The 27,651-nt window shown below is 33.3% G+C and overlaps 1 protein-coding gene across 1 annotated transcript in view; it reads left to right on the forward strand.

Annotated features, from left to right (window-relative positions):
- The first annotated feature begins 6,589 nt into the window (after nucleotides 1–6,589).
- Nucleotides 6,590–27,651, forward strand: part of LOC107430407 (uncharacterized) — a 46,784-nt gene continuing 25,722 nt past the window's right edge. The window contains exons 1-32 of the mRNA XM_048464611.2: nucleotides 6,590–6,920; nucleotides 8,866–8,969; nucleotides 9,204–9,338; nucleotides 9,420–9,470; nucleotides 10,585–10,679; nucleotides 10,764–10,881; nucleotides 11,325–11,426; nucleotides 11,541–11,729; nucleotides 11,817–11,977; nucleotides 12,496–12,666; nucleotides 13,370–13,462; nucleotides 13,568–13,892; nucleotides 13,994–14,098; nucleotides 14,179–14,274; nucleotides 15,131–15,198; nucleotides 15,677–15,797; nucleotides 15,889–16,095; nucleotides 16,259–16,462; nucleotides 16,612–16,721; nucleotides 17,818–17,914; nucleotides 18,014–18,112; nucleotides 19,241–19,405; nucleotides 19,484–19,558; nucleotides 19,637–20,128; nucleotides 20,207–20,554; nucleotides 20,701–20,832; nucleotides 21,766–21,879; nucleotides 21,954–22,138; nucleotides 22,275–22,383; nucleotides 24,387–24,530; nucleotides 24,988–25,275; nucleotides 26,982–27,632. Of these exons, the coding sequence (XP_048320568.2) occupies nucleotides 6,824–6,920; nucleotides 8,866–8,969; nucleotides 9,204–9,338; nucleotides 9,420–9,470; nucleotides 10,585–10,679; nucleotides 10,764–10,881; nucleotides 11,325–11,426; nucleotides 11,541–11,729; nucleotides 11,817–11,977; nucleotides 12,496–12,666; nucleotides 13,370–13,462; nucleotides 13,568–13,892; nucleotides 13,994–14,098; nucleotides 14,179–14,274; nucleotides 15,131–15,198; nucleotides 15,677–15,797; nucleotides 15,889–16,095; nucleotides 16,259–16,462; nucleotides 16,612–16,721; nucleotides 17,818–17,914; nucleotides 18,014–18,112; nucleotides 19,241–19,405; nucleotides 19,484–19,558; nucleotides 19,637–20,128; nucleotides 20,207–20,554; nucleotides 20,701–20,832; nucleotides 21,766–21,879; nucleotides 21,954–22,138; nucleotides 22,275–22,383; nucleotides 24,387–24,530; nucleotides 24,988–25,275; nucleotides 26,982–27,632 (5,451 nt within the window). The 5' untranslated portion in view covers nucleotides 6,590–6,823. The remainder of the gene's footprint in view (nucleotides 6,921–8,865; nucleotides 8,970–9,203; nucleotides 9,339–9,419; nucleotides 9,471–10,584; nucleotides 10,680–10,763; nucleotides 10,882–11,324; nucleotides 11,427–11,540; nucleotides 11,730–11,816; nucleotides 11,978–12,495; nucleotides 12,667–13,369; nucleotides 13,463–13,567; nucleotides 13,893–13,993; nucleotides 14,099–14,178; nucleotides 14,275–15,130; nucleotides 15,199–15,676; nucleotides 15,798–15,888; nucleotides 16,096–16,258; nucleotides 16,463–16,611; nucleotides 16,722–17,817; nucleotides 17,915–18,013; nucleotides 18,113–19,240; nucleotides 19,406–19,483; nucleotides 19,559–19,636; nucleotides 20,129–20,206; nucleotides 20,555–20,700; nucleotides 20,833–21,765; nucleotides 21,880–21,953; nucleotides 22,139–22,274; nucleotides 22,384–24,386; nucleotides 24,531–24,987; nucleotides 25,276–26,981; nucleotides 27,633–27,651) is intronic.

Raw genomic sequence — 27,651 nt, forward strand, 5'->3', positions numbered from 1 at the left:
GAAGTAAATTTCAATATAAAAAGGTTTCTAAACTACGAAATGAAAATAAAGCCAGAGAAAAGGACAATTACTAGAAAAATGAAGAGGATTGAAAACACAAACAATTTCTTTCTTAATTTAAGGTATTCTGAACTACAAAATAAAAATGAAGCAAGAGAAAAATGACAATTACCAGAAAAATTGAGAAGATTGAAAACGCAAACAAATTCTTTTTTGATAAATACCAACCCTAACATAGGCATTTATATATATAAATGAAGAGATTAATTAAAAATACCTGAAAAACATATTTCATTCATTTTATAACCATGTATATGAAATATAAATATGCAAAAGCAAGTAAAATAAAATTACCTAAAAATCATAACTATCCATTTAGAATCATAAATTTAAAGAACAAATTTATAATATTTCTTATCTATTGATAGGAGAATAAGCAAAAAATAGTAACATCACATGCTTAATAAAAAGCTATAAAAAGTTAAAAAATTCCATAATTACCATTTAATCTTTTATTGAGACTTATAATATTGCTATAGACAACGATACACTTTGATACATGTGCAAAGCATCTCATCTTGCCTAGCAATAAAATAAAAAAGAGATTCTATGCGACCTGATTATTGAAAAGTAACTGCACTATATATATATATATATATTATTTTTTATTTTACCAAAGAATGTATATGCATCTTTTTTCTTTCTTTTTTTTTTTTTGAAAATGTGCATCTTTTATTTTAAATGATACCTATCGACATTAACTGTTTTGATAATGTTTTATTATTCATGGTATAATTATAGTAGGAAAAACTACAAAAGACCTCGTTGTATTTTTGTCAAAGTTTCAGTTTGCCAACTAAAATTTTATTCTGAAATAACTGCCCCCTAATTACTTTGACATAATGTCAATTTACTTCCCTTTTTCAATTTTTTGGTATAAATTGATGAAATTGACCATTCAATATTAAATCAAAAATGTTTTTGAACAACAGTATTACCAAAAAAAAAAAAAAAAAAATAAGGGGTGCTAAGTGCAATCACTTTTTTACTTGCTTTGGCACTCTGCTTCCTTTGGAGGCTCAGTCACTTTTTCAATAGTAGTAACATAAACCTATGTAAAGTAATTATCTATTTTTAAACGATTACAATATTCCCACTCCTCCAAATGATAAACAATCAATAGTTATTTTATATTTTAAAAATGGTTATTGTTTTTTTTTTATAATTTTTTTTTTAAAAAAAAGATATCATCTTTTTTGGCTCAATAAGAAATAAAGATACCAATTAAATCAAATTAACAGAGAAAAAAATAATAAAACGTAACTTATTTCTATAATTGAAACAAAGACAAATTTTATTTTATTAAAATTAATATTTACAATATTTGATTTTTTAAGTATCATATAAAATATTTTACTTTAAGATATTATTTTTCTAATATTTTTAGTAATTTGCTTTATGTAAATACCTTTTATTCACATATGAAAAATATATGTTAGTTTTCTTGGTTTTTCCATTAACCAAATATTTTTAAGAAATCAATTATTCAAATAAGTTGAATTTTATTTTTTGTTAATTTTAGTTCACTGGTATTTTCTTTTGTTATATATACTAAACAGTACAAATTTTTAATATATAAAAAAGAAGATAAATTGAATATCATTTGAAAGAGTGCAATATCATAGTTGTTTCTAAAAAAAGGGTAATTATTTTACATTGATTTTGTAGAAAAAATAATGAGAAAATGTGGCAGCATCCAAGGGCATCAAGTGCCTGGTGAGTGAAGAAGAGATTGCATTCACACCTAACACTCCTCAAAAGGAAAAATAAAATAAAAGAATTTATTCTCATGTTATCGTTTTTTTCTTTTATCAAAAAAAAAAAAAAAAGGAAAACTTTTGATTTAATTGTACTTTAGTTATATATAAACAATCAATTTGAATACTAGTAAGTCTTCCCAAACACTGTTAAAATAAAATAATGTATCTCAAGCTTTGAATCTTATGGTAAACTATTACGCATATATGAGAATTTTGTTTATTCATTTGCTTTTAGGGAATCAAATAATATAACTTATATTTTGGCACAGCATGCTATAAAATATGATTCTTTTAAGTCCTCGATAGAATTTGGCCTGCAATGATTGGAATAAGCTATTGAGGATGATTTTTGTTTTTCTATTGGTTCTTAATAAAATCATCTTTCATTTGGGGAAAAAAAAAAAAAGTAGTGAGTCTTCTCAAATTCTATCAAAAAATTTTAGGGGGTAAATTTATAAAATGTCAAAGTTTCCGAGGGAAGTTGCTTCAAAAGAAAGTTTATGGGCCAAATTAAAACTTGATTGAAAGTATAAAATGCGTCTTGTAATTCCCCAATTATATTTTAATGGAAAATATTTAATGTTATTTTCTTTTATGCTTATTATTTAGAGGCTTGTCAATATGTTTAGAAAAATTATTAATTATACTTTAACAACAATTACCACAAAATATTTATAACTTACCCGCAATGTTCTTCTGGTCCATATTGTATTATATTTCATTTATTCGTTTGAGATTGACTTATTTATATTAATTTTTCAATCATTAATACATTATCAAGTTTGTAATATCATAATTAAGATTATCTTCATTTCCTTTTTCTAATTATTTTTTATTTTGCCAATCTTGTAGAAAAATATCAAGTGAACATAAAAATATATACACAACCAATCTCTGTGAACTTTTCCCTGCGTGTATGAGAAAGAGATTCATTGGCTATTAGAAAAGTACCAACCTACCATACATAGATTTGAACGAATGAATTTATCTTGATGTTTGGTTGGCGAAATAGAAGGAGAATGAAATGGGCATATTTTATTGGGATTTTCATTTCATTGTTTGGTTGGATAAGATATGGTTGGAATGGAGATTTTATTTCTCTCTCTATTCCATCATTTATACATATTGCATGTAGCATTGTACTCTTTAATTATTTCTCTTAAAAATTAAAATTAACTTTATTTTTTTAATCCCACTCTCTTTCTTTATATTTTTTCACTCCATCTTCTCTTTCTACCATCACTCCCTACGTTATTACTAAGAAAAAAAATACCTTCACTCTATCTTCTCTCTTCACTTGCTCTCTCTTTACTTTATTTCTCTATATTTTCTCTCTCCAATTTTTCTCTCTGTATTTTCTCAATCTACTTTTTTTTTTTTATCCTCCATACTTTCCTTTTCTTGTTTGCTATATGGCACAATGATAACGATAATGTTGCCAGTAAAATTAATGGCCAAGTCCATATTTTCTTCAATTATTAATTATTGGATTATGTCTAAGTATGTATATATATATATATATTAGGTCATCATTTACCAATTTATTACACCACCGAAGATGATAACTTAGCGAAAAAAAGTCATTCAGCCTTCACATTTGTAAGTTCAAAAGTTGAGATTCGAGTCTTGACAAATCTTATTTTTAGCTCGGATGATCCAGGAGGCATCTTCTTCTTTTTTTTTTTTTTTTTTTTGTCAGCTTAAAAGAAAAATTGCCAATTGGCTTGCACAGTAAATTTCATAAGATCAAAGCTGGAGCTTGCCAATTTATAGAGAATAACTAAGATAATAATAATAAAAGAATAGAAAGAAATTAAAAAATAATTAAGGTAAAAAGGACGAATAATTGTTAGCCCATTCGTCAAAGGAAAACTACTGAGAATTATTATGATATACACACTAAGAGAAGAATCGCAGTATAACAAAGATTGAAAAATAGACAAAATGGAAAAAAAGTGGGCATGCAATATGGTGAGGGAAAGCGGAAAGAGAAAGTAGATAGAAAAAGTGGAAAAGTATTATTATTAATCTAATTAATTTAATTTTTTATTGAATAAATGAAATGAAGAGTAGTTTTGTCAAAATATTTTGTTTTCATTGGTGTTTTATGTGCTGATTCCAATATTCAACCAAATATAGGAATTCATTTCATCTCTCTTTTCATTTCATCCTCAGTTTCATTCCATATATTGTCTAATTAAATTCACTCCTCAAATTACAACCAAACACCACCTGGCTTGGTCAGTTTAGTTTTGGTTGTTTTTTCTTCCAATAGTTTGGCTTGGCTTGGCTTGGTTTATTAAAAAAAAAAATTAGAAAAACTAGATCGAACCGCATTGATGCCCGATAGAGAAAATCTTGTATGAAATAGTGGTACCAGATCAAGTAGTACTATTTTAAATGGTTAGTTGGTGGTTAAATGCCATGTGCTTAGAAGTGCAATATCATATGAAAAGCCAGCTCATTAACTCGTGTTTTTTTTTTTTTCTTCTTCTTTGAAAGATAAATATTTGCAGCATGGTTTTCTTGGCTGTTTGCAAAACCTTGGTTTCTTCTTTTTCATTCATTGTGGTTGGCTTCTCCATGACAAGAGTTTGCCATTTTAAAACTATAATCCAAGCTGATACAGCTATTGCAGAGAAAGGCGTTTAAAAGTGGCCTAACATAGTTTGATCTAATGAGATACAAAGAGATATATATCTTGTAGAGAGTGTTCAGTCTCTGCTGATCAAGCCCACTTACCCAGGCTCAACTAAGATTTCAATCTAAAATTAATTGGTTCTGGATTGAAACCTCTTTTGGACCAAGATAAGTGTGTTTGGATAAGGGCTGCAAACTCTCTACAAGTAGTATCAGAGCTAGAGAAGATTGCCGGATGGATGGACTAATGAATTGAATGGTGGTAGGCCATATGGTGATGTCGGGATGGAGGAAAATTCTATGATTGACTGTCAAAACTTGATGACAGAAATTTGTGCAAATGTGGAGACTCCACGTAACGTGGTGGCCCCTCCCTGCAATGAATTCTGATGGTGATTAATTGATGATCGAAACTTGATTAAGAAAATTTCGTATTGAAGTGGTGGGACAAAGGGAACTTCCATGCTAGGCTTCGTGTGGAGGAGGCCATCTCATAATATTTTTGGTGATGTGGTGAGGACACATAGTCGCTGTAGGAGATCACTCAACTAGATGGGGATGAAAGAGATTGTCAATTTGAGGGGGTAGGGTGTCACAATGGAAATATACATGAAAAGGGTTATCAGTTTGAGGATATGTTAAATGGAAAAATGGATATACATGATAGTTGATTTGAGGGGATAATTATTAGAAGAATTCAAATAAAGTTTCACATCCATAAAAAAAATTCACAGAAAATTTACTACTTAACTCAAATGAATTACTGACATTACATTGAAACTTCATTCTAACATGAAGAACTAGGCTTAGGAATGTTAACGGGACGGGACGGGATCGGTTTTTATAATTCCATCCCCGTTCCAGTGGAAATTTTTTTATCTCGTCCCGTGGTTTTTTTCATTTCTTTATAGGTGAGGCAAGGATGAGGATTCTCCAATCGGGAACAGGACAGGATGGTTTTTCCTGCTTTTTTTTTTTTTTTTTTATCATTCATATAATTTTTAAAAAAAAGTTTGTATAATTTTTTTTATAAATAAAATATAAATAAAGTGACTAAAATGCAATAAAAATATAATAAAATATATCGATGTTGGCAGCCAAAGTTAAGGATTTAACATTGGAGTTTATAAGAAAAAAAAATGATGTTTTATATAAATGAAATTAGAAAAAATTTTTAAGAAAATAATAAATATATATACTGGACCGGATTCTGGGATGTTTATTCCCCGTTCCCAGCCCATCTCCGGTTTGGATTTTAAACCTTTGCTCCTAGTTTGTCCCATAATTCTAATTTTTTAAGAAAAAAACCACCCTATTAGGAGCGATACACCATGGGCAAATTGCCATTCCTAATTAGGCTTCGGTAGAGGCCGAACGGGTTGGTAGTGAGCTAGCTTCTCCTGAGTGACATGGTAAGAAATGGGACCAGCATACTTGGTACCGCGGCTTCATGTAACATTTTCTCCAGCACGTAGTGTATCCACAATATGTTTCTGTTTACGAAGCCATCTCAAAATCACTAAGTATAACGATCCTCACGTGATATAACACGTGAGGTTTGGGGGGCTTTAATTACGCTTAATGACGGCCTTGACGGATAATTTAACGTAACGTGGTAGCTCACGTGAACCTCGAAGATATAACTAACGGTTAATGACGAATATGCTCAAAATAGATAAATCGCACTGTTTTTTTTTTTTTTTTTTGGCTTTAAGCAAATCCGTATTATCAAAAACACGTCACCACAACCTGCGTGTCTGTCTTAACCTCGTTAGGGAAGGCCTTTCTAACGTTCTCACACGCGTCACGTCGATAAAAATTCCTTCCAGTAATTTCCACCGCCAAACTGGAGAAATCATTCACAATGGCAATCTCGTAATTCCACAAATTACCAACCAGTCAAATTGCCACCTGGACTTCCTGAGTTAGATTCCAGTGCACACATCCCCATAAAATCCACATCCTCTTTTCCCTGCAAGCAAGCAATCTTTTCGTTGACTCGGCGACTCTAAAATTTTAAAATCGAACGTGGCGAGATTGCATTGGGCCAAGAGATTTGGGAGTTAAATATTTAGTATAGACTCGCATGCAGAGAGAGGGGGATATATACACAAAAGCTCTCTCTACAAACAACGCTTAGCGTGTTCTCGGACTTGATAGACGTGGCCACAAAGCTTCGAATCAGCTTTCTCTGTCTCTCTGAAATTGTACGGACAAACTTTCTATCAGAGTCGGTCTGTGAAAACAGGGAGGAAAATCTGGTCGTTGTTTATGGTTTTGCTTTGGTTTTCGATGTGGTTTGGGATCTCTGGAGAAGGAGGAGGAATGAGAAAGTGATTTGGAATAAAAAAGGAGAGGCAAAGATGTTGGAGGATCAGGTGGCGTACCTCTTGCAGAGGTACCTTGGGAATTACGTCAGGGGACTCAACAAAGAGGCTCTCAAAATCAGTGTTTGGCGAGGTTTTTATTCCATTTCTTTCTTTCTTTTTTTTTTTTTTGGGTTATTTTTCGAATACTGTTTGGTTTGCTTTTTGTTTTTGTTTTTGTGAATGTCGAGAAGTTTATGAGTGGAGTGAAATTGAAGAGTTACTATGCAAGGTTTCAAATGGTGCTGAAGTTTATGTGTGTTTTGGGGATGGAAATTTTAGTGAACAAAGTGCTTAACAGAGAGAGTGAGAGGAATAGTTTGAGCGGGTGTCTTTCTTTCTTTCTTTCTTTCTTTTTTTTTTTTTTTTTTTTTTTGGGGGGGGGGGGGGGGTAGGTTTTAGGTTAGAAAATCGGTGAGTTGGAGGAAATTGATAGTGAAAAGGAGTAGTGGTTGCCAGCCGATAACGATAGGATGGGTTGGCTTTTAGTTTTGATAGTGGTTTGTAATGGGGGGCAATGAATTGGGGCAAATGGGTAGTGAAAGTTCTACTTTTGGTGAGAATTCGGAAACGTATTTGAAGACTGATCAATACTTTAATTGCTTTTGAGGTGGGTTGTTTAGAATTGGATGTTGATTGGCAGATTGGGGCAAAGTGATTTGGTGTTAAGAGCAAAGTGGGAATGAAATGTGGCAAACGAGTAGTGAGTTCTACTTTGGTGAGAATCTGGAAACTTATTTGAAGATTGATCAATGCTTAACTGCCGAGGAGACTGGAAAAGAGGGAGAAAGGAAGCAGAATAACTTTTGGGATTGATTCTTTTTGTATGTATGATTGGACACATTGGGATTTTCATTCTCGAAAACAGAAAATGTATAGCATTTTGAAGCGTAGAATGCATCGGTCTTCTATACTAGGACTTGGATATTGCAGAAGACCAGTATATCACTCTTCAAAAGTGTATTTGAGTGGAGTCTCCTTAACATCTTGAGCCTCCAAGTACTGTATATATCTAATTAATATCTTTCAGCTCGTCGATATACCTCTGTGTCCTCAGAAGTATCTGGAACTTAGTGCTGAGAATCATCATCTTTTAGTACTGGGTCTGCTAGTTCTTAAATTCTCATCTCAGCTATGGCTATTTATATACATACAATATCAGAGAACAAAATGTTGGACTGTGATGATGTACTATATTTATAATACTGCTTCAATGGTGGTTCACGAAACGGCCCTTTGTGTCTGTTTTCTTTATCTGTGAAGAGATTGTGTTCAAGCTGCTCAACTTAAGATTGGACCTCACTATTGTTTCTGACAAACCCTTGATTATTTAGTTCCATCTCATAGATAATCTCTGATTGTAGCAGTCCATAATGCACCATGACTAAGTTAATATTAGAGAAACATGAAAGGGAAAGCCTATAATGGCTTTTGCATCTGGATAACTCCTCGTTTTTATTTTTTAACAATGGTGTATTAAGGATTTAAGTTTTTTTTTTTTTTTTTTTTTTTGTATTTTTTGTATTTTTTATTTTTTATTTTTATAAAAGAAGCAAAACTTATAGTGAAAATATAAATCATACTGCAGATTATTTGAGGATGAGATGTCCTTAAAGATGATGATGATGATAATAATAAAAATAAAAAAAAACAATAAAACGGAAACCAACAATGCCTTTGAAACAAATCTTCCTTCCAGCATAAAAACTCATGAAACGTGATCTAAATGGGACAAGCAAAAAACCTTATCAATGAACAGTAAGGCTAACTACTGTTTACTTCTACACCTCCGTTTTCTTTTTATCTGTTTCTTCATTTTATCCTTTTTCTTTTTCAAGATTTTATATTTTAAAATATTTAGCTTCGTTGTTCACATTTTTTGTGGTCATGACTGAAGCATAGACCTCAAATTAGGCAAGAGCTTCTCATGCATTTATATCATCATGGGTGTCTTATTTTTCAGCTTAAGCCTTTCCTTACGCACTATTTATTTGTGTTCCTGATGTAATGTTGTTCGTCACATTCCATCTGCAAAACAGGTGATGTCGAGCTAACAAATATGCAGCTCAAGCCGGAAGCACTTAATGCACTAAAATTGCCTGTGAAGGTTAAGGCGGGATTTCTTGGTTCTGTGAAACTTAAGGTAAGTATTAGGGATGGCATCGTTGTTGACCATTAATTTCAAAACTGGTTCATGACGATAGCTACTTTACCAAAAAAAAATGCTTTTTATGCTTCCTGGTTTCTATTGTGTCTAGTTGCTTTTTATTATCATTCCAACAGTATAAGTTAGTTTGAGTTGAGTAGCACATTGTGTACTTCTATGATATTACCTATTATTTACATTTTTCTGAAGAAGTTAGTTTTTTAAAACTAGGTTCCATGGAGCAGGCTTGGCAAAGATCCAGTTTTAGTTATTCTTGATCGCATTTTTTTATTGGCTGAACCTGCAACACAAGTTGAGGGATCTAGTGAGGATGCTGTCCAAGAAGCTAAGAAAAGCCGAGTGCGGGTAAGGCATGGTGATCTATGTCAATAAATGTTATATACCATTGGGCATTTGAATGACCATTTTGTTTCCTCTTGTAAGTAGGAAATGGAAATGAAGCTGTTGGAGAGGAAGCAGCAATTAGAGTCAGAAGTGGTATGGTTGAAATAATTATGGTTCAATGCATTTGAAATTAAAGTAAATTTGGAACTGATTCGAATTGGCTTTCTGTGCATATGGGCAGACTCATACACCATGCATGGATGAATATGTATGCCCTGTATGCAATTGATCCATTATGTTATGCATTCAGTCCAGATTCACAGTGATGAATATTGAGTATCCAGAGGGGTTGAGTGATATCTATATACTTGCCTATCTCTGTGTATTATGTAAATGGTAATGCAAAGTTTGACAAAACACTTTGTGGAAGTAATCGAGAAGATAGAAATAATATGTGCACTCTTAGTTTGATATGTAAATTATGATAAGAAAGGGGAAGAAAAAGGTGAAATATCCTTCAGTAGCTGATAGTTGGGAGAAGTATTGGCATAATGAATAAGAGAAGACTAGCGATGAACGCTTTGTAGCATGCAAGCCGTGAAGGAGTCTGCCTCCTTGTTTGTTTTCCTCCCCAAATCATTGTCCATTAAGATGCAGATTAATTGGCGAACAACTTATATCTCAATTCATGTGGTGTTCTATAAAAAAATGGTGATTCTCGACCATAATGATTTGGCAAAATCTTCACCTGCTTTTTTACCACTATTCTGAAAAATGTGAGAACAATTAATCTTTCATGATATGGTTTTCCACCTGAGAAGTTTTTCTGATTCAGGTATCAGAGTTGAAGGATATTTATTAAAAAAAAAAAAGAAAAAAGAGAAAAAAAAAAAAACGTTTATGGAGGTGATGCAATTAGCTAGTTTCAAGCCCTTGCTGGCAAAAATTAGATATTATGTGTTTGTTCTTGGCTTTATGAGTTGCAACCTGAGCATGTATAACATTCCAAATGATTGGAAGCTTGGTCTTTACTCTAACTTAACAAGCTTTATTTGTTCGTGTGGTTTGGTTTAAAGCTATGTTTTTTTTCCTAATTCTTCTTGTCGTCCTCCTTGCATCTTGGCTTAGAATTTCCTGTTGTTTTATTACTTTGTAATGCGGTGCTGAACGGTTACACCTAAATTTCCTTCTGTCGTTGTTGCTAGATGTCCAATGTGTGCTGTGTTTATCATAACAATAAGCTGTTTTCTATTTTGTTTCATTGAAGAATAAATCATGGTTGGGTTCCCTGATCAGCACGGTAATTGGAAATTTGAAACTTTCCATTTCTAATGTTCACATCAGATACGAAGATTCTGAAAGGTGAGAAAGAACGGAAACCTTTTAAGCAGTTATTAAAATGACATTTATTACTTTTGTTGAAATCTTATGTCTGCTATCTTCTAGCAATCCTGGGCACCCATTTGCAGCTGGGATAACCTTGGAGAAACTTTTAGCGGTGACGGTTGATGATAATGGAAAAGAGACTTTTGTTACTGAGGGAGCGCTAGACCGTATTCAGAAGGTTCTTATCTATACCTTGTAGGGTTTTAAATGGTGCAATAGCAATTATTTACTTATTTGTTTTTGTCCTCAACTTAAATGTCCTATCTTTGGAAAAAAAGTTATTACTGCATGCACCTCATTTTTTGATTCAATTATGTTGGAGAAATTTAGCACAAGTTTTCAGAATGTTTCTTAACATCTTCTTAAATTTGATATCATATTTAGAGAGGAAGGGAAAAAAAAAAAAAAAAAAAGAGATAAAATTTGCTTATTTTTACTGTGACACTTCTGAAAAATTCTTTTCTCATGCCTGTTAATTTTTATCATCTTTTAAAACTTTTTCAATAAAGAAAGGAAGCCTCAACAAAAAATTTTTGCCCATGCTGAATAAATTTAAATTTTCATCATTACTCTGATCCTTATTGTTTTGCTGTTCATTTTATATTCATCATTGCTTTACAGGCTGTTGAACTCGATCGGCTTGCACTTTATCTTGATTCTGATATCGTTCCATATCATGTCAACAAGCCATGGGAGGATTTGCTTCCTTCTGAGTGGGTTCAGGTATGCCCAGCCAGTTCCCTTATACTGTCATTTTCAGAGAATTTATATATAGGTACATATTGGTATATGTGGGTTCTTGGTATTTGAACATAATCACATACTTTGAGCTTCCAGGTTTTTAGATTTGGTACTAAAGATGGCAAACCAGCTGATGGATTTATCAAAAAGCACACCTATGTTCTTGAACCGGTGTCTGGCAATGCAAAGTACTCAAAGCTACAGTTGAATGAATTTTCTGAAAGTGGTCAACCTTTGCAAAAAGCAGCTGTGAATTTGGATGATGTGACTCTATGTTTGTCAAAGGTTCATTTAATATTTCCTCTTCATTGTGATATGATGCTGGGAGCCATGACTTGATTGATTGAAATTTTGAGGGCCTTCTACTTGCAGGATGGATACAGGGACATTTTAAAATTAGCTGATAATTTTGCTGCTTTTAATCAACGCTTAAAATATGCTCATTATCGGCCACATGTGTCTGTGAAATCTGATCCTCGATTGTGGTGGAAGTATGCTTACAGAGCTGTTTCTGATCAAATGAAGAAGGCCAGGTATTTGGACTAGTTGATTCTTAAGTGCTGTTATGCAATTTCTTAAAAGCTTAAGTTATTGGGAATTGGATACAAACTATTTTATATCAAGCTAACACAATTAATAATTAATAACATTAATAGTTGTTTATATAGTTGTTATCACTAAATAATTTGATCATTTTTCAGTGATTTTATAGTTGTATATTTTTATCAGTGATATCTCTTTTGGTAATTATTAGTTTGCTTTTAAAAGAGTATTTTTAAACAAAAATATATATAAATGACGAATGGTTATTATAATAGCCATTTAGATAGAAAACAATTAATATTAAAATGAGCTCGTTTTTAAAACCGGCTGTAGATGGTTTTCAATATTGTCTGTTTGTAAGCCTAATTCTACATAGCTGAAGTAAAAGCTTTTAGAGCAAAAAACTAAAAACCAAAAAGAAAATGTTATTAATTATTAATCTTGAAGCTTTGTAAACACTATTTTGGATTTCTATCATATTTATCTTTGAACATTATCTTTGTGGCAGTGGAAAATTGTCATGGGAGCAAGTTCTGAGATATGCAAGTATACGTAAAAAATATATCTCTCTATATGCTTCACTGCTTAAATCTGACCCCAGTCGGGCTGTAGTTGATGATAACAATGACATTGAGGAACTAGATCGTGGACTTGATATTGAACTCATACTTCAGTGGAGGTAATTTCTCAGTCAGAAATGTGACACAACAATACGTGGTAAAAATTGCAAATTTTGAAGTACATATATGTTCTTTTTTGTATAAAATAATTACATACATCTTTTTCAGCTCATTTTTTGAGGTTTGTGAATAGGCAAGCACAGCGTCCCTTTTTCCTTTTTTTTTTTAAAATTTATTTTATTGTCATGTAAATATTATTATATGCATGAATTTCAATATCCGCTAACAAGGAAATCTATTGCAAAGGAACAAACGAAACAGAGCAAAAAATTCTACTTATTTGTCCTGATTAGACCGCATTTTTTTTCATTTTTATAAACATTGTAAATGAAGAAAAATTGTTTGATCTCTTTTGCTGAATAAGCCTCCTACTTCAGTCTTTCGCATATTTGTTTATTCAATCTTCTTCATGAGTATAATGGCACTTTAGCCATTTGACTGGGGTGTTTACCACCATTAGAACTGGTTTTGGAATAACATTGCCAGTGTATATTTGCCATTGTATATTATTCCCAACTATTGCTTCCCTGTAGCTTGTTCTACCATTCTGTTTCTATTGCCAACTTTTTGGTCTTAATAATCTTCTAAGAATTTCCTTATTTGCATGTTATCTGCATTGCATGCAAGCTGTTATTTATAATTTCAGACTAGTTTGCCAAAACATTTTCGTCAAGTATTTAGTTAGATACTGATGTCGTGCAGGATGTTGGCCCACAAGTTTGTGGAGCAATCATTAGAATCAGACCAGTATTTGAGGAAACAGAAGTCGAAGAGATCCTGGTGGTCATTTGGATGGTAAATAGCTTTTACATTGAAAGTTGCAATAATTCTTCTCGTACCCTGATGTTTTATGTGGTGCTTTGGAGTTTAAGGTCTTCACCTTTTTGTGATACTTTCCAGGAATAGTCAATCTGCTAAAGATGAAAGTGAGCCATTTAATTTCAGTGAGGAAGATTGGGAACAGTTAAATAAAATCATTGGGTATAGGGAAGGTGATGATAGGCAGTCAGTTATAGTGAGTGACAAAGTGGATGTTCTTCATACTTCCTTGAACATTCACATGAAACATAATGCTTCTAAGCTTCTTGATGAGTCCATGGAGAGCCTTGCTGAATTGTCATGTGAAGGCCTTGATTGCTCCATAAAGCTTTATCCTGAGACCAAAGTTTTTGATGTGAAATTGGGTTCTTATAAGCTATCATCACCAAATGGTCTCCTTGCGGAGGTAGGGATTTTCCTATATACATTTGTAAAATTTCTACTGAGTTTGTTCATTTGTGCAATTTTTTACCAGAACCATGAGTATTTTGTCCCATCTCCATGCAGAGTGCAACCACTTATGATTCATTAGTTGGGATTTTCTGCTACAAGCCTTTTGATACTAAAGTAGATTGGAGCATGGTTGCTAAAGCTTCTCCCTGTTACATGACTGTAAGTGTCTGTTCTTTATTGTCTTAGTCCTGCTTCCTCCACTGCATGCTTATTTTCTGATTGCCTCCTGTCTTCGGCAGTACATGAAGGACACTGTTGATCAAATCATCAACTTTTTTCAAAGTAATACTGCTTTTAGTCAGACTATAGCATTGGAAACTGCAGCTGCTGTTCAGGTTTTGTTTAACTTATGCTATATCTTCGAGAAAATGATTAATCAATTGCTTCACATGCTAACCAGGCTTGCTGGACATGTTTTTTCCTTACCACTGAAACCGGTTGTTAATATTTGGTTATTATTATGGTTATTATTGTTTTCATTTAATTGGATATATTCAAAGAGATATCTGCCATTTTCTTCTTATTGTTATTTTGGTATTCTGTAATAATTTGGGAAAATATGTGACGTGTCTGCTAGTTGTGGAAAATCTGGAAATAAGTTAGAACAAGAGAATTCAAGGAAAAAAATCATGCAAGGAATTGAAGAAGTATGCATTTGTTAGATTTATTCAAGATAACATGGACGGTCCTCCTAATTTATATTTAGTCAACTGCAAGATATTTTTTTTTTTTAAATTTTTCTCTCTCATTATATATACATATACAGTTTTGCTATTATATTCATCACATGTTCTCAATAGATGTTTAAGGTGGAAATCAATTGCTGGGATGTTAAATTTACTAAAGCAACCTTCATCCTTGTTTCATAGACATGTCCAAGTGGAAGTATTTTCCAGTGTCTTAATTCTTAATCGTTTTACTAAAGCAACCTTCATCCTTGTTTCATAGACATGTCCAGGTGGAAGTATTTTCCAGTGTCTTAATTCTTAATCGTTTTACATACCCACAATTTGCTTATGTTTGGGAAACTTATAAGGATTTTGAATGTGGGGATTCCACCTAAATATGAGTTTACCTTACCTCACAAAAGTAGGAGGTTCCTATTATTCTCTTCCAGCAAGTACGGTTAGCATAGTTTAGTTTCAATTTTTGGGGGTGCTAACTTTCTACTTTCTTATTCATTATTTGAAGATGACAATTGATGAAGTCAAGCGCACTGCTCAGCAACAAGTGAACAAAGCATTAAAGGAACAGTCCAGGTCTCCTATTGTTTTGATTTTGAGTTAGATTATGGTACTTGCAAATTTTCTTTTAAGACACTGCTGTGGTTTTGCATGCCTGTGGTCCATCTGGATGTAGTGATAGAAAAGAAAACATTTGTTTTTTGAATATTCCTTTAGTGTCTTGGGTTCACATTTAAAGGATCAAGCAAAGTGTTGGTTAGTACATATCTGTTAGCCTTGATTGTTTTGTCTTGCAAGTTTTTTGATTATAGAGAATGCGATCTCTTATAGACGCAGATGTTTTTCAACAGTTGTAGAATTTAATTATCCGTTTATTCCCTAACATACATTTTTCTGTAATATGCAACTGCCCAAGTCAGTGTGTACACTGTATCAGTATGGAAATCACGTATATTTTTGTTGTACAGATGGTTAGCAAATACGAAGTCTTATGGTTAATAAAATTTGTTGGATTTGGTTTTATCATTTATAATCATTTATTTACTTTTCCTAGGTTTTTGTTGGACTTTGATATTGCTGCCCCAAAGATTACGGTTCCTACAGATTTCAGTCCTGATAATAAACATTCAACGAAACTTATGCTTGACTTGGGCAATTTGGTGATTAATACAAAGGTTAGTTTGCAAAATGGTGTCTTAGTTATCTAACTTATGACTAGTTTATTATAAATTCTAAAGTTTTAAAGAGATTGTAAAATTTGTGCAGGATGAGCTTGAAAGCAGATCATCTCAAGAGCTGGACATGTATTTGCAGTTTAATTTGATTTTGAGTGATGTTTCTGCGTTTCTTGTTGATGGTGACTACAGCTGGAGTCAAGTTCCTTGGAATAAGTCTTCTGGTCCTGCCAACTTAAATGCTGTTAGTTTCTTGCCTGTTATTGAGAATTGTGGCGTAATTGTCAAGCTTCAACAGGTATAACTTGACATTTTTACCATTGGATTTGGAGCAACATAACTCCTTACCAACTTTTTTTTTTTTTTTTTTTTTTTTTTTTTTTTTTTTTGTGTTTTGTGTGTGTCTATTATGATGACATCTTTAAATATTAAAGCTTACATTATTTCGTTATCATATTAAGATTCGATTGGAGAGTCCATCCCATCCTTCAACAAGACTTGCTGTACGGCTGCCATCTTTGAAGTTTCACTTTTCTCCAGCACGATATCATCGGTTTATGCAAATAGCAAAGATCTTTCAGGGAGAGAGTGATGAAAGTTCAGATTTACTTCGCCCTTGGAGTTATGCTGACTTTGAAGGATGGTTGTCTCTTCTTAATTGGAAGGTCTATCTCTCTCTCTCCCTCCCTCTCTCTCTCTCTCTCTCTCGCTTCCTTAACATAAGAAAATTCCAAATTGTGTGGAAAGTTTCATAGCTTAATTTTGTGCTAATTGTATTTTCCATTTTTTTCCCCCTTTTATCTCCATATGATAGGGTGTTGGAAGTAGGGAAGCGGTATGGCAGCAGCGATACCTTTTCTTAGTTGGGCCTTTTCTTTATGTACTGGAAAGCCCTGGTTCTAAATCATACAAGCAGTGTATCAGGTTTGGATGTGAACTTTTCTTAATCTGGTTATTAGCAACATTGCAGTGTCTTAACATAATTTAACATACTAAGGATTCTACTTAATCCAAGTTGATCAAGTTAGATATGGCTTTCTTGCTTGTTTGGTAAAATAATGAACCACACTTGGGAAAACTATTCTGATAAATAGGACTGCTGTTAGAAACAAAATGGGGCTTATCTTTTTATAAGGTATTTGATTCCTGTAAATCCAAGTACCCTTGAGGTACTGTATTTTCTTAATTGAAAGGTTTTCCATGATTTCCCATTTCTTAGAACTTCTCTCCACTTGACTTGGCACATAGCATATTTTGAGTATTCTATACATTGAATATGCATTTAATAGTTTAGTTTATGGTAGGATTACTACCAAAAAAAGATTGTTTATTTTAGGGTTTAGTTTTTAGTACCTTGCAGTCTGGGGAATTTTGTTACTATTGTTTTTTATAAAATATTAACTTGCCCTTTTTTGACAATTAACATAACTTTAATCAACTTAAAAAGAGTTATACAATGTTTCAAGCTTCCGAGGGTGAGAAATCCTCTTTCGGGATGTTTTAGAGAGGCTTAAATGGGTTTGAAGTCTACTTTTGAAATCAGATACTTTCTCAATCTTCATATCTGGTTTAGTTCCCACCGTGATCCTTCCCGTATTCCATATAAAAGAACCTATCATATCCATATTGAATTAGGACGATTGATCCAGTTAGGATCTTAAACAGATACATCTTGGAAATTTGGAATTCTTTTGGACATACTCTGTCCTTTGGCTAATATTTATATCTTTTTTCTCGTTCTCATATCTAATACAACTTATTTGTCCACTTTAGAACTCTAACTTGCCTCGTTAGGATGGTAACTTTTTACAGAACTTGTTGTACATTGGGAGTATACTGTTTTGTTAGTTAAATAAAACTATTGATGCCAAAGAGGGGTGCATCCAAACTACGAAGGAAATTCACAATGGTGCACCCCTCAAGTAAATAATGTAAACCTTCATATTGCCAGTCAAGAAGTCTGTTCAAACTTTCTTATATGTTCAATGTAATTTATACTTGTATTGATATGCTCTTGTAGCTTACGAGGAAAGCAGATCTTTCGAGTTGTGCCAGAACTTGTTGGTGGTGCAGACCATGTATTAGCTGTTTGTGATAGTGTGCGATCGAATAACAAGGTGGTAGTTATGTTTCTATAATTTTTTAAACTATAAATTATGGAAACTATCCTCGTGATTTTGAAATAAGTTTGTTACTGTCATGTTACCTTGATGTAGGTTGTGGAGGATGTTAATGCACTAATATTACAGTGTGATTCTGATGAATCAAGGAAAACTTGGCAGAGCCGCTTGCAAGGGGCTATCTATCGTGCATCGGTAAGACTTTTGTAGTTCAATTCATCGAGTTCTGTTTTTTTAATTGTATTATTCGCTATGACTCCATCTCTTTATAATCTGTTAAGGCCACTAATGGTAGTAAAGAAAAAATGATATATGGCATGTTGACTTGCATTGACTTAGTTTGGGGATATTAATTTAATTTCATCTTATGATTGGGATTCTCAGTTGTAAAGAGATATTTAAGTCTGGTAATGTTAGGTTATTATTATTATTATTTTTTTCCCTTTTTTTGTTCTTTCCACTCTCTTCCCATTCCCATAATAATGGGATAGACAGTTTTGCCTCCTTATGAAGGACTCTGTTCCTTATTATTGAAACTCTTATAGTAAGGTGATCTTCTTCTTGGTTTCACCTTTTTTATATTGTTAAAATTCTGAAAGGTGGGGTTTTGAGAAGTGTTGTACTGAAATTTTTTTAGCATAATATCTCTTAATTATCATTTTCTCAATTATAGTAGTCTTATTACCACATATTTTGATGGAAAGCTCGAATTATTGTTTTTCAAATTTCTTAAAATTCATTTTATGAAATATCCACTACTTCGAGCCATGTCTCAATTTAATTGTTGAACATTTTTTTTTTTAAGAGTTAATTTGCATTTCTCATGGGAGTTTTGGAGGTAGGAAGAAGGGTAAAGAGGTATGGAAATGTTCTGTAATGGCTTCTCATCTGCATGGACAGTGATATAAGAATTCCGGATGGGGTGTTCAAGATCTTGGTTTTTGTGGAATTAGTTAAACTTTTAGTCTTCGCTATGGACTTCATTAGCAAAGGAGTCCCATGGTTTACCATTCTACTTATTAAACTTGAGTCAGGATCACGTTCTTAAATTTTAGAAAAGTGGTCTTTTTTTAATAAAATATGAGGTTTGGGGGGAGCGGGGGGAAGAGAGAGAGAGAGAGAGAAGAAGAAGAAGAAGAATAGACAATAAGCAAGGGTAAAAAACAATTAAGGCATCAGAAAAAACCAAAAAAAAAAAAAAAACCAAAAAAAAAAAAAAAAAGAAGTGAAAAAAGATTAAAAAAAGGATGAAGAAAGGTGTCTTAAATTTGGTTAGGTATATTATCAGTAAGGAAAATTAATATCTCAAAGTTTCCTATGCAGGGTTCTGCACCTATAACCAGCCTATCTGAAACTTCATCAGATGCTGAGGATTCAGAGATAGAACAAAATGACAATGACGAAATTGTTAATATATTAAAGATGGAGAGAGTATTTGTTACTGGTGTTCTTGATGAACTAAAGATCTGCTTCAGTTATAGTTGTCAGGTAAGCCTAAGCTATATACTATGATGTAAAAGATGCCTTGCAATGAACAGATCTGACGGTTGAGCTGCTTTTTTCTAGCATAACAACAGCTTCATGGAGGTGCTTCTAACTGAAGAGAAACGTTTATTTGAATTTCGAGCTATTGGTGGTCAGGTAATTTATATGCCTGACTTTACTCCTGTTTAAATGGTTTTGATGTTTCTGTTCTTAAATACTTATATATTTGAACAGGTTGAGGTATCAGTAAGGGCAAATGACATGTTCATTGGAACTGTCTTAAAATCTTTGGAGATTGAGGACTTAGTTTCTGGCTGTAGTGGATCTCAGCCGTGTTTTGTTGCTAGATCTTTCATCCATAATGCAGATACATATTCAACCTTTGATGATGCTAGGAGTCTGAGTTTCGAGAATGATGATATACCTATGGTTGAAGGAGATGATAAGTTCTATGAGGCACCAGAGAACTTGGTTGACTCTGCTGATTTTTCATCACAGTCACCCCAAAGTCTATCAGGTCACCTTAGTCACCAAGATTCTCTCAGATATGAGAATCTAACATTGAAGCCCCCAAGTTTTACCCGTATTACTGGTTTACTCCCTGGTGATACCCTTCCAACAAGCAAGGAGGATATCAAACAAACTGATACATTGGATAGTTTTGTAAAAGCTCAAATAGTCATCTATGACCAAAATTCTCCTCTATATACTAACATAGATAAGCAGGTGGGTATTTTTCTATTTCTCAAAATTTGGCTTCAGTTGGTTATGGTTTCTGACTAATTTTGCAAATGTTGGTTTCAGATCACGGTGACCTTGGCTACTTTGTCATTTTTCTGTCGTAGACGGATGATTGTTGCCATAATGGAATTTGTTAATGCCATTAACATTGAGGATGAAAGTTGTGAGTCTTTCAGTGACAGCTCTTCTGCAGCCCTTATGAGAAATAACAGCTCCAGAGGAAATGCTGTTGACGACCAACTGTCAACAACCACCCAGGAGGCTGTTATCAAAGGTTTGCTAGGAAAGGGAAAGTCCAGAATTGTATTCAATGTCACGCTGAATATGGCCCTTGCCCAGATTTTATTAATGAACGATGATGAAACTAAACTAGCTTGTTTGTCACAAGATAATTTGCTCACAGATATCAAGGTATGCTCTATACTTTAGTTTATTTGTTTATAGAAAACTTTATTTTGTTAATAAAAAGAAACATAATACCTTTTTACTTAATTATTGTTATTATTTTTGTTTCTATAAATATATATTTTCCTCATTTTTAATTCTTTTGTTTAAAGGTGTTCCCATCCTCTTTTAGCATTAAGGCTGCCCTAGGAAATCTTAGAATTAGTGATGAAAGCCTTCCCAGCAGCCACATGTACTTTTGGGCTTGTGATATGAGAAATCCTGGGGGCAGTTCATTTGTTGAGGTACTCTCTCTCTCTCTCTCTCTCTCTCTCTCTCTCAGTGATGTGTGGATGAACTACTTGTATTTCTTTTATTACTTTGTATGTCTATTTTCAACAAAAAGAAATTTCTTATAAATGAAATTGATGGCTGAAGATGGGGCAGGAACCTGCTAGGTAGATGTTAGTTAGATGAAGCCTGACAGAGCATATTAAAATTTGAAGTTTGTTTAAGATAATATAAAACAAAGTTGGCCTACCTCCCATTAGCTTGAGTTTTGGTAGTAGTGGTAATTCAATATGGTATTAGAGCCAAAGATCCAAGAGGACTTATGTTCAAAACTTGATTAATCCCACCATTTTAAAATATGATGTGTAAAGATTCCATTTGAGCACAAAAGATGGCATGATGAGGAGTATTAAGATAATATAAGTATATAGTTGGCTTACCTCCCATTAGTTTAGGATTTTGGGAATGGCGGCAATTCAAAAAAGTTGAAAGCTTGGGAAAATGACAAGAAGTTTTATGAATAGGCGTTCTAAGAGAAACAGACAGCCGAAATGATTTGTCTCCATAACTTCGTATAGAGTTCCACAACTTGTCTATTGCCAGTTAACCTATGTTGGTAGAGTTCCACAATTCCCTGTTAACCTGTGTTCTCTTTGGCATTTCATTTCCCATGTTGCTCATCATCATCATTACTACTATTATTTTATTAGAATTATGTTGTTGTGTAACTATAATTACTGGTTTTATGCTTTTAATCATTATGGTTTTATGTAACTACTATTACTGTTTTAATGATGCTATTATTTAAGAAAGAAACATGGTATCTGTTAGAACAGAAAGAAGGAAAAGATATTAATATATGGTAATTTTATGTCTTATGCACTTTTTTCTTTTTTCCATTGAGGCGCATAATAATTATTACAATGCATTCTCTTGCCATTATGCAGTTGGTTTTTACTTCATTCAGTGCTGATGATGAAGATTATGAAGGCTATGAGTACAGCCTTTTTGGGCAGCTTTCTGAAGTGCGAATTGTGTATTTAAATCGGTTTGTTCAGGAGGTAATGCTCTTGTAGATTTGTCTAGTGTTTGCTCTAACTGAATTCTTCTCATATGCATGCAATGTGGTATGTAGGTTGTTAGCTATTTTGTGGGTCTTGTTCCTAACAATTCAAAAGGTGTCATTCGATTAAAAGATCAAGTAACAAATTCAGAGAAGTTGTTCACCACAAGTGAAATTGAAGGATCCCCTGCTGTAAAGCTGGATGTTTCTCTTAGAAAGCCTATTATATTAATGCCTCGAAGAACTGACACCATTGAGTAAGTTCATCTGTTGTTATAGAGACTTGGACTTACTGCGTGTAGTTTTCCATAATTGACATATTTTCTGTTAATGAACAAATATTTTTCTACCCTGGAACTGACTGTATTTGTTTGAATTTCTTCTTCATTGCAGCTACTTGAAGCTTGACGTTGTTCATATAACCATCCAAAACACTTTCCAGTGGTGTTATGGAAGTAAAAGTGAAATTAATGCTGTGCATTTGGATGTGTTAACAGTTCAGGTCGTAGCAATTTCATTTATGATTTAGTTTGGTTGTTGCAGTATCTATGCTTATGCATCACTTTATATGTCAAGTGTTTCTTATTCAATCTATAAGCAGTTATAAACATATAGAATAAGATGCACATGAGAAAAGAAAACTAATAATTCCTAATTATGTGCAATACACTTAATCTCTATTCTTACTCGATGAATATAGAAACTAAATATTACATATTTCCAACCCCCACTCTCAAGCTGGTGAATAGATGTTTTCCATTCCCAGTTTGCATGTAATCGTTTGAAGTGAATGACTTGCAAGACCCTTGGTTAGTACTTCTGCATGATGTCCATTTATCTATGCGAAAGGTGTACAAATGGGTCTACTGTCCAATTTTTCTTTAATGAAATGTCATCTATTTGCATTTTTTGGTTTGATCATGCTGAATTTCACTTTTTTCTTGAGTTATGAGCTACATTAATAGTTGACTTATTGTCTCAATATAACTTAATTTGTTTTTTTCCATCTGATTCTAAGGTCTCAAAGTATGATCTTTAGCCATAATGATTCACAAATTCCATGAACCATTGCTTGAAATTAAGCTTCCTCCTAAAAATGTATAATTGCCTGATGTTGACCTATGATCAACAATTGATCCTGCCAAATCTGCATTGGTGCATGCTTCTATCCAGTCTTTCTTTCTTCCTTCCGGTGCATGCATAAATTGGCTTACTATAATTATAGCATAAGCTATATCTGGCTGAATATGTGACAAATGGATTAGTTTTCCTACTTATCTTTGATATGTACCTTTGTCAACTATAGAATGTTCTTAGCTTCTCGCAACCTGTGGTTATTCTCAGTCAGAGTATAAGCTGGTTTATATCCAACCATTCTAGTTTCCTTGAGAAGATCAAAGATATACTTTTGTTGTGAGATTAAAATTCCATTTTTGGAGTGAGCAACCTCAATACCCATGGAATACTTTAACTTCCGAAGGTCTTTGCTATTCTTCACTCAATCCACCTTATTAAATCATCTCCGGTGACAATACTATCGTGAATATACACAATCAAATCTTGTCACTTTTCCTGAGGTTCAACGCTCGATAAAGAGAGTATGATTTCCTTGACATATTTCATCCCCAACATAGTCTTTGTAAATCTTCCATGCCATGCTATATGATATTGTTTAAGGCTATATAGCACCTTTTTTAGCTTACAGACTTTATTGTCATTACACTTTTTTATAATCTAGAAGGAACCTCTATGTATGCTTCTTCCTCCAAGTCTCCATGTAAGCAAGCATTCTTGACATCACATTGCTGTAAATGCCAATGAAGGTTAGTAGCAAGAGAAAGGTGCTTTCATCTCCTTATCCATGACAACTATTAAATTTTTAACCCTAATGCCACTTGAGCTGTTTTGGGTTATTTCAGTGGGTACAGAGTGAGAAAGGCTTCATTGGTTGTTGGTTGCATTTCCTTGTACCTTTTCTAAGAGCTATTGGCAAATTTAAATCATTAGAACTATTATCAGAATAAGATTGTTTTTCATTCTTAGTTAAAGTTTCAAGTCATTACCGGTCACAGGTTTGACATCATGGGCATGCGAAGTTCAGTAATGATCTGCTTCCTCCTTGAATAAACCTTTTTGGTGACAAGTACTCGTCATTGCCCACCTCCTTTTCTTCAGGATGACAATTAGGTTGAGTATCATGTGGACAAACCATAGGCTGAGTTTGGAAAATAGATGACTTTGCCATACCTTCACCAAATTGCCTTATCTGTCTGGTCATTAGATTTTATTGCCTGATGACTTTGCCTTATCTAACTGCTATTTTATTGCCTGAGTAGTCTCTGAAAGAGAGGCCTTATGATCGGATGTACTTACTCCTAGAATCTGTCAATACTGTCCTGCAGATGGCTTATAATTTTATTGCTAGTTCTACTCTTCTACATGCAACTACTGTATATATATTTTATGTTCCCTTGTTCACATGTTTGCTAATAATTGCAAATGCAGGTAGAGGACATCCATCTAAATGTTGGATTTGGAACAGAACTTGGTGAAAGTATAATTCAAGATGTGAAAGGGATTTCTATTGTGATTCGGAGGTCACTACGAGACTTGTTTCATCAAATACCAGATATTGAAGTCGCAATCAAGGTAAGACATTGCATTTTTGTTGAACTCTATAGGAAATGTTAATGTTCCTACTGGTTTGATTTAAGCTTGTTGGGTTCACTTCTTGGTAACATTTTGTAATAATGGTGACTTAAAGTTGACATGATATGACTGGAATTAAAGTGGTGATTGCTAGTTTTTTGTTGATTTATTTTTCACTCATAGTAAACCTTTTTTATGGTAAACTTGTCAATTCTGGATGCCAGACCTATTTGCTTTCAGTTATTAGGCAGTTCTTTATGTGAGATGACAGTTATTAGGATATGCATTGTTTGGTCCCATTCTTATGAACCTAATCCTTTAGCATTGATGAGAACTTCATAAAAATATAAGCTGATGAATTCAACTGTTTTTGTTTTTTGTATTCACCTGTATGACTGCATATTTAAGTTAAATAAACTAGAAATCTGTTTTTGTATCTGACACTTTGCTTTTTTAGATAGGGGAATTGAAAGCATATCTCTCAAACAAGGAATACCAGATAATTACTGAATGTGCAGTGTCTAATGTCTCGGAGACTCCACATGTCATTCCTCCGTTGAATCATGATACTATCAAATCATCTTCTGATGTGGTAGAAATCATTCATCAGGATCAAGGTGGCCCTGAATCTCAAAATGCAAACGGAGAGATCTGGATTGTGATGAAAGTCTCTGTAGTCATTAGCTTGATTGAGTTATGCTTGCATACAGCAGTGGCAAGTGATACATCTCTAGCAACGGTTCAGGTAGTTTTCCATTGTTTCTAGATTATTTCACCATTGGGAACTCAAATTCTTCCTTCGGTACTTTTGAGATGTGAATTTACCGAGTGATTGTACGTACAGTCATCTGATATTTCCTTTGGTCTTTGAATGTTTACTTAGCACATACATTCTTTAACTAAATTTTTATTCGTTTCTTGTTCCTCTATTGCCCCCCTCCTCCCCCCACCCCCCCCAACCCTTTTGAAGTCCTTGTTTGCTTTTTATCCTGAATTTATTTTTTTAGTATTTAGCAGGGAATGACATTCTTTTTACTTACCAAATTTAAATAAATCTCTCTGTGTGCATGTATAAATTGAAGTAATGTAAACCAAAGAGGATCTAAAATCATTATCCTTCTCCATTCTGATTGGTTGGAATCAGATTCAAACATAGTTTTCAAAAAATAAATAAACTTGATATATATATATATATATATATATTTATATGTAGTTTTTCTCTTATATTCCGCCTGGGATTTGTTTTGGGAAAACACCCTACCACACATGGTGGGGGCATTATACAAAATTTTATCCTCCACACCTCATGTAGTAGGGTGCTTTCCCTGACAAAAATGTCCTGGATAGTAGAAAAGCTATATATATATATACACATAATATATAGTTATTTAGGACATTTTATCCAAGATTTGTATAGGAGAATGCCTCTCCACATGTGGTGGGGCATTATACGAAATTTTACACACCATACCACATGTGGAGAGACATTGTCCTGGACAAAAGTGTCCCGGATAATAGAAGAGCTGTATATATATATATATATATATATAATCATCTTTGACTTGGTTAAATTCTTTCCATAAATTTTTGTGCGTTAGATTTACAGAAATTAAATGAAAATGTTCATATTTGGAAAAGTTGTATTTTTGTTTTCAGAATTCCATATATACCTGGATTAATGTGACTTATGAAAGTAAATGCAACATTTGTTCCATTCCATATTTTAATTCAAACTAGGGTAGGATTAGGTCTTTAGTGATCAAGCATGTTGTATGATGTGTTTTGACATCCTACACAAATGAGCTCTTTTTGTGAATGTACCTTGGGTGCTATGATATATTTTCTCCATTAGATGCTTCGAAGCTGGAGTAGTGTTGCATTAAAAACTTTTCAGTTATGTCATTATAATTGGAGGCATTAAGTTAGCACTGATCCCAAAAGCTTAGGTTGATAGTAAGTGGGCTTCACTATGTATATCAAGCTAACAACAGTAGTTTCAACACTCCCTTCTATGTGTAGGTCTATCCATTAACAGAGGACGAAAGTTTGATTTCACTCATGCAGAAATTAATTAACAGAAATGGGGCTAACAGAATTTGAATACAAGATGTAATACCATGTCCAGATACTAATAATCTCAAAAGCTTATTTTGATAGGAAGTGAACCGAACTATGGACAAGCTAACATTGGTGGCTTCATTTTGTGCATCATCTTTTAAAAAATTCAAAAATTATCCATCTTTCATGATTAATTGATGTTGGAAGGATCTTTTGTTCTAAGGTGATAATTACTTTTTGTTTTTGTTACGATATTGGAGGATTTTTGTTGTCTATTTATATACTATATAGTTTTTGTGCTTACATAAAAGTTATGTTTCCTATTTAAAAAAAGAGGTAGTTTCGACAGGATATATGATGAATATTGTTCGCTTTGAACTCTTTATCATACAGGTTAGTGATGCATGGCTGCTTTACAAATCCAATTCACTAGGAGAAGGCTTTCTTTCTGCGACACTAAAGGGTTTCACTGTATGTGATGATCGGGAAGGAATTGCACCAGAATTTAGGTTGGCAATTGGAAAGCCTGAGAACATCGGTTCTATTCCTCTGCATTCTTTGGCTCATAATGATGAGTCCCAGGACAAGGTTGATCTTATTACAAGAGATGATGATGCTAAACTAGTTCCAACCATGCTCATTGTTGATGCAAAATTTAGTCAGCTTTCAACATTTATTTCTTTATGCATTCAAAGGCCACAACTACTCGTCGCACTTGATTTTCTACTGGCTGTAGTTGAGTTTTTTGTACCAACGATTGGAAATGTATTGTCCAATAGAGAAGACATGAGCTCTTTCCCTGTTATGGATGCAATGGTTCTAAATGAGTCAATTTACAAGCAACCATCTGCAGAAGTCTCTCTCTCTCCTCAAAGACCTTTAATCGTTGATGATGAAAGATATCACCATTATGTGTATGATGGTGATGGTGGAGTACTGTATCTAAGAGATAGGCAAGGATTCAATCTTACAGCAGCAAGCACAGAGGCTTTTATATACGTGGGCAATGGGAAAAAGTTGCAATTCAAAAATGTTATTATCAAGGTATTGTTTAATCCTTTTT

This window comes from Ziziphus jujuba, chromosome 6 (assembly GCF_031755915.1).
Source record: "Ziziphus jujuba cultivar Dongzao chromosome 6, ASM3175591v1".
Classification (NCBI taxonomy): Eukaryota; Viridiplantae; Streptophyta; class Magnoliopsida; order Rosales; family Rhamnaceae; genus Ziziphus; species Ziziphus jujuba.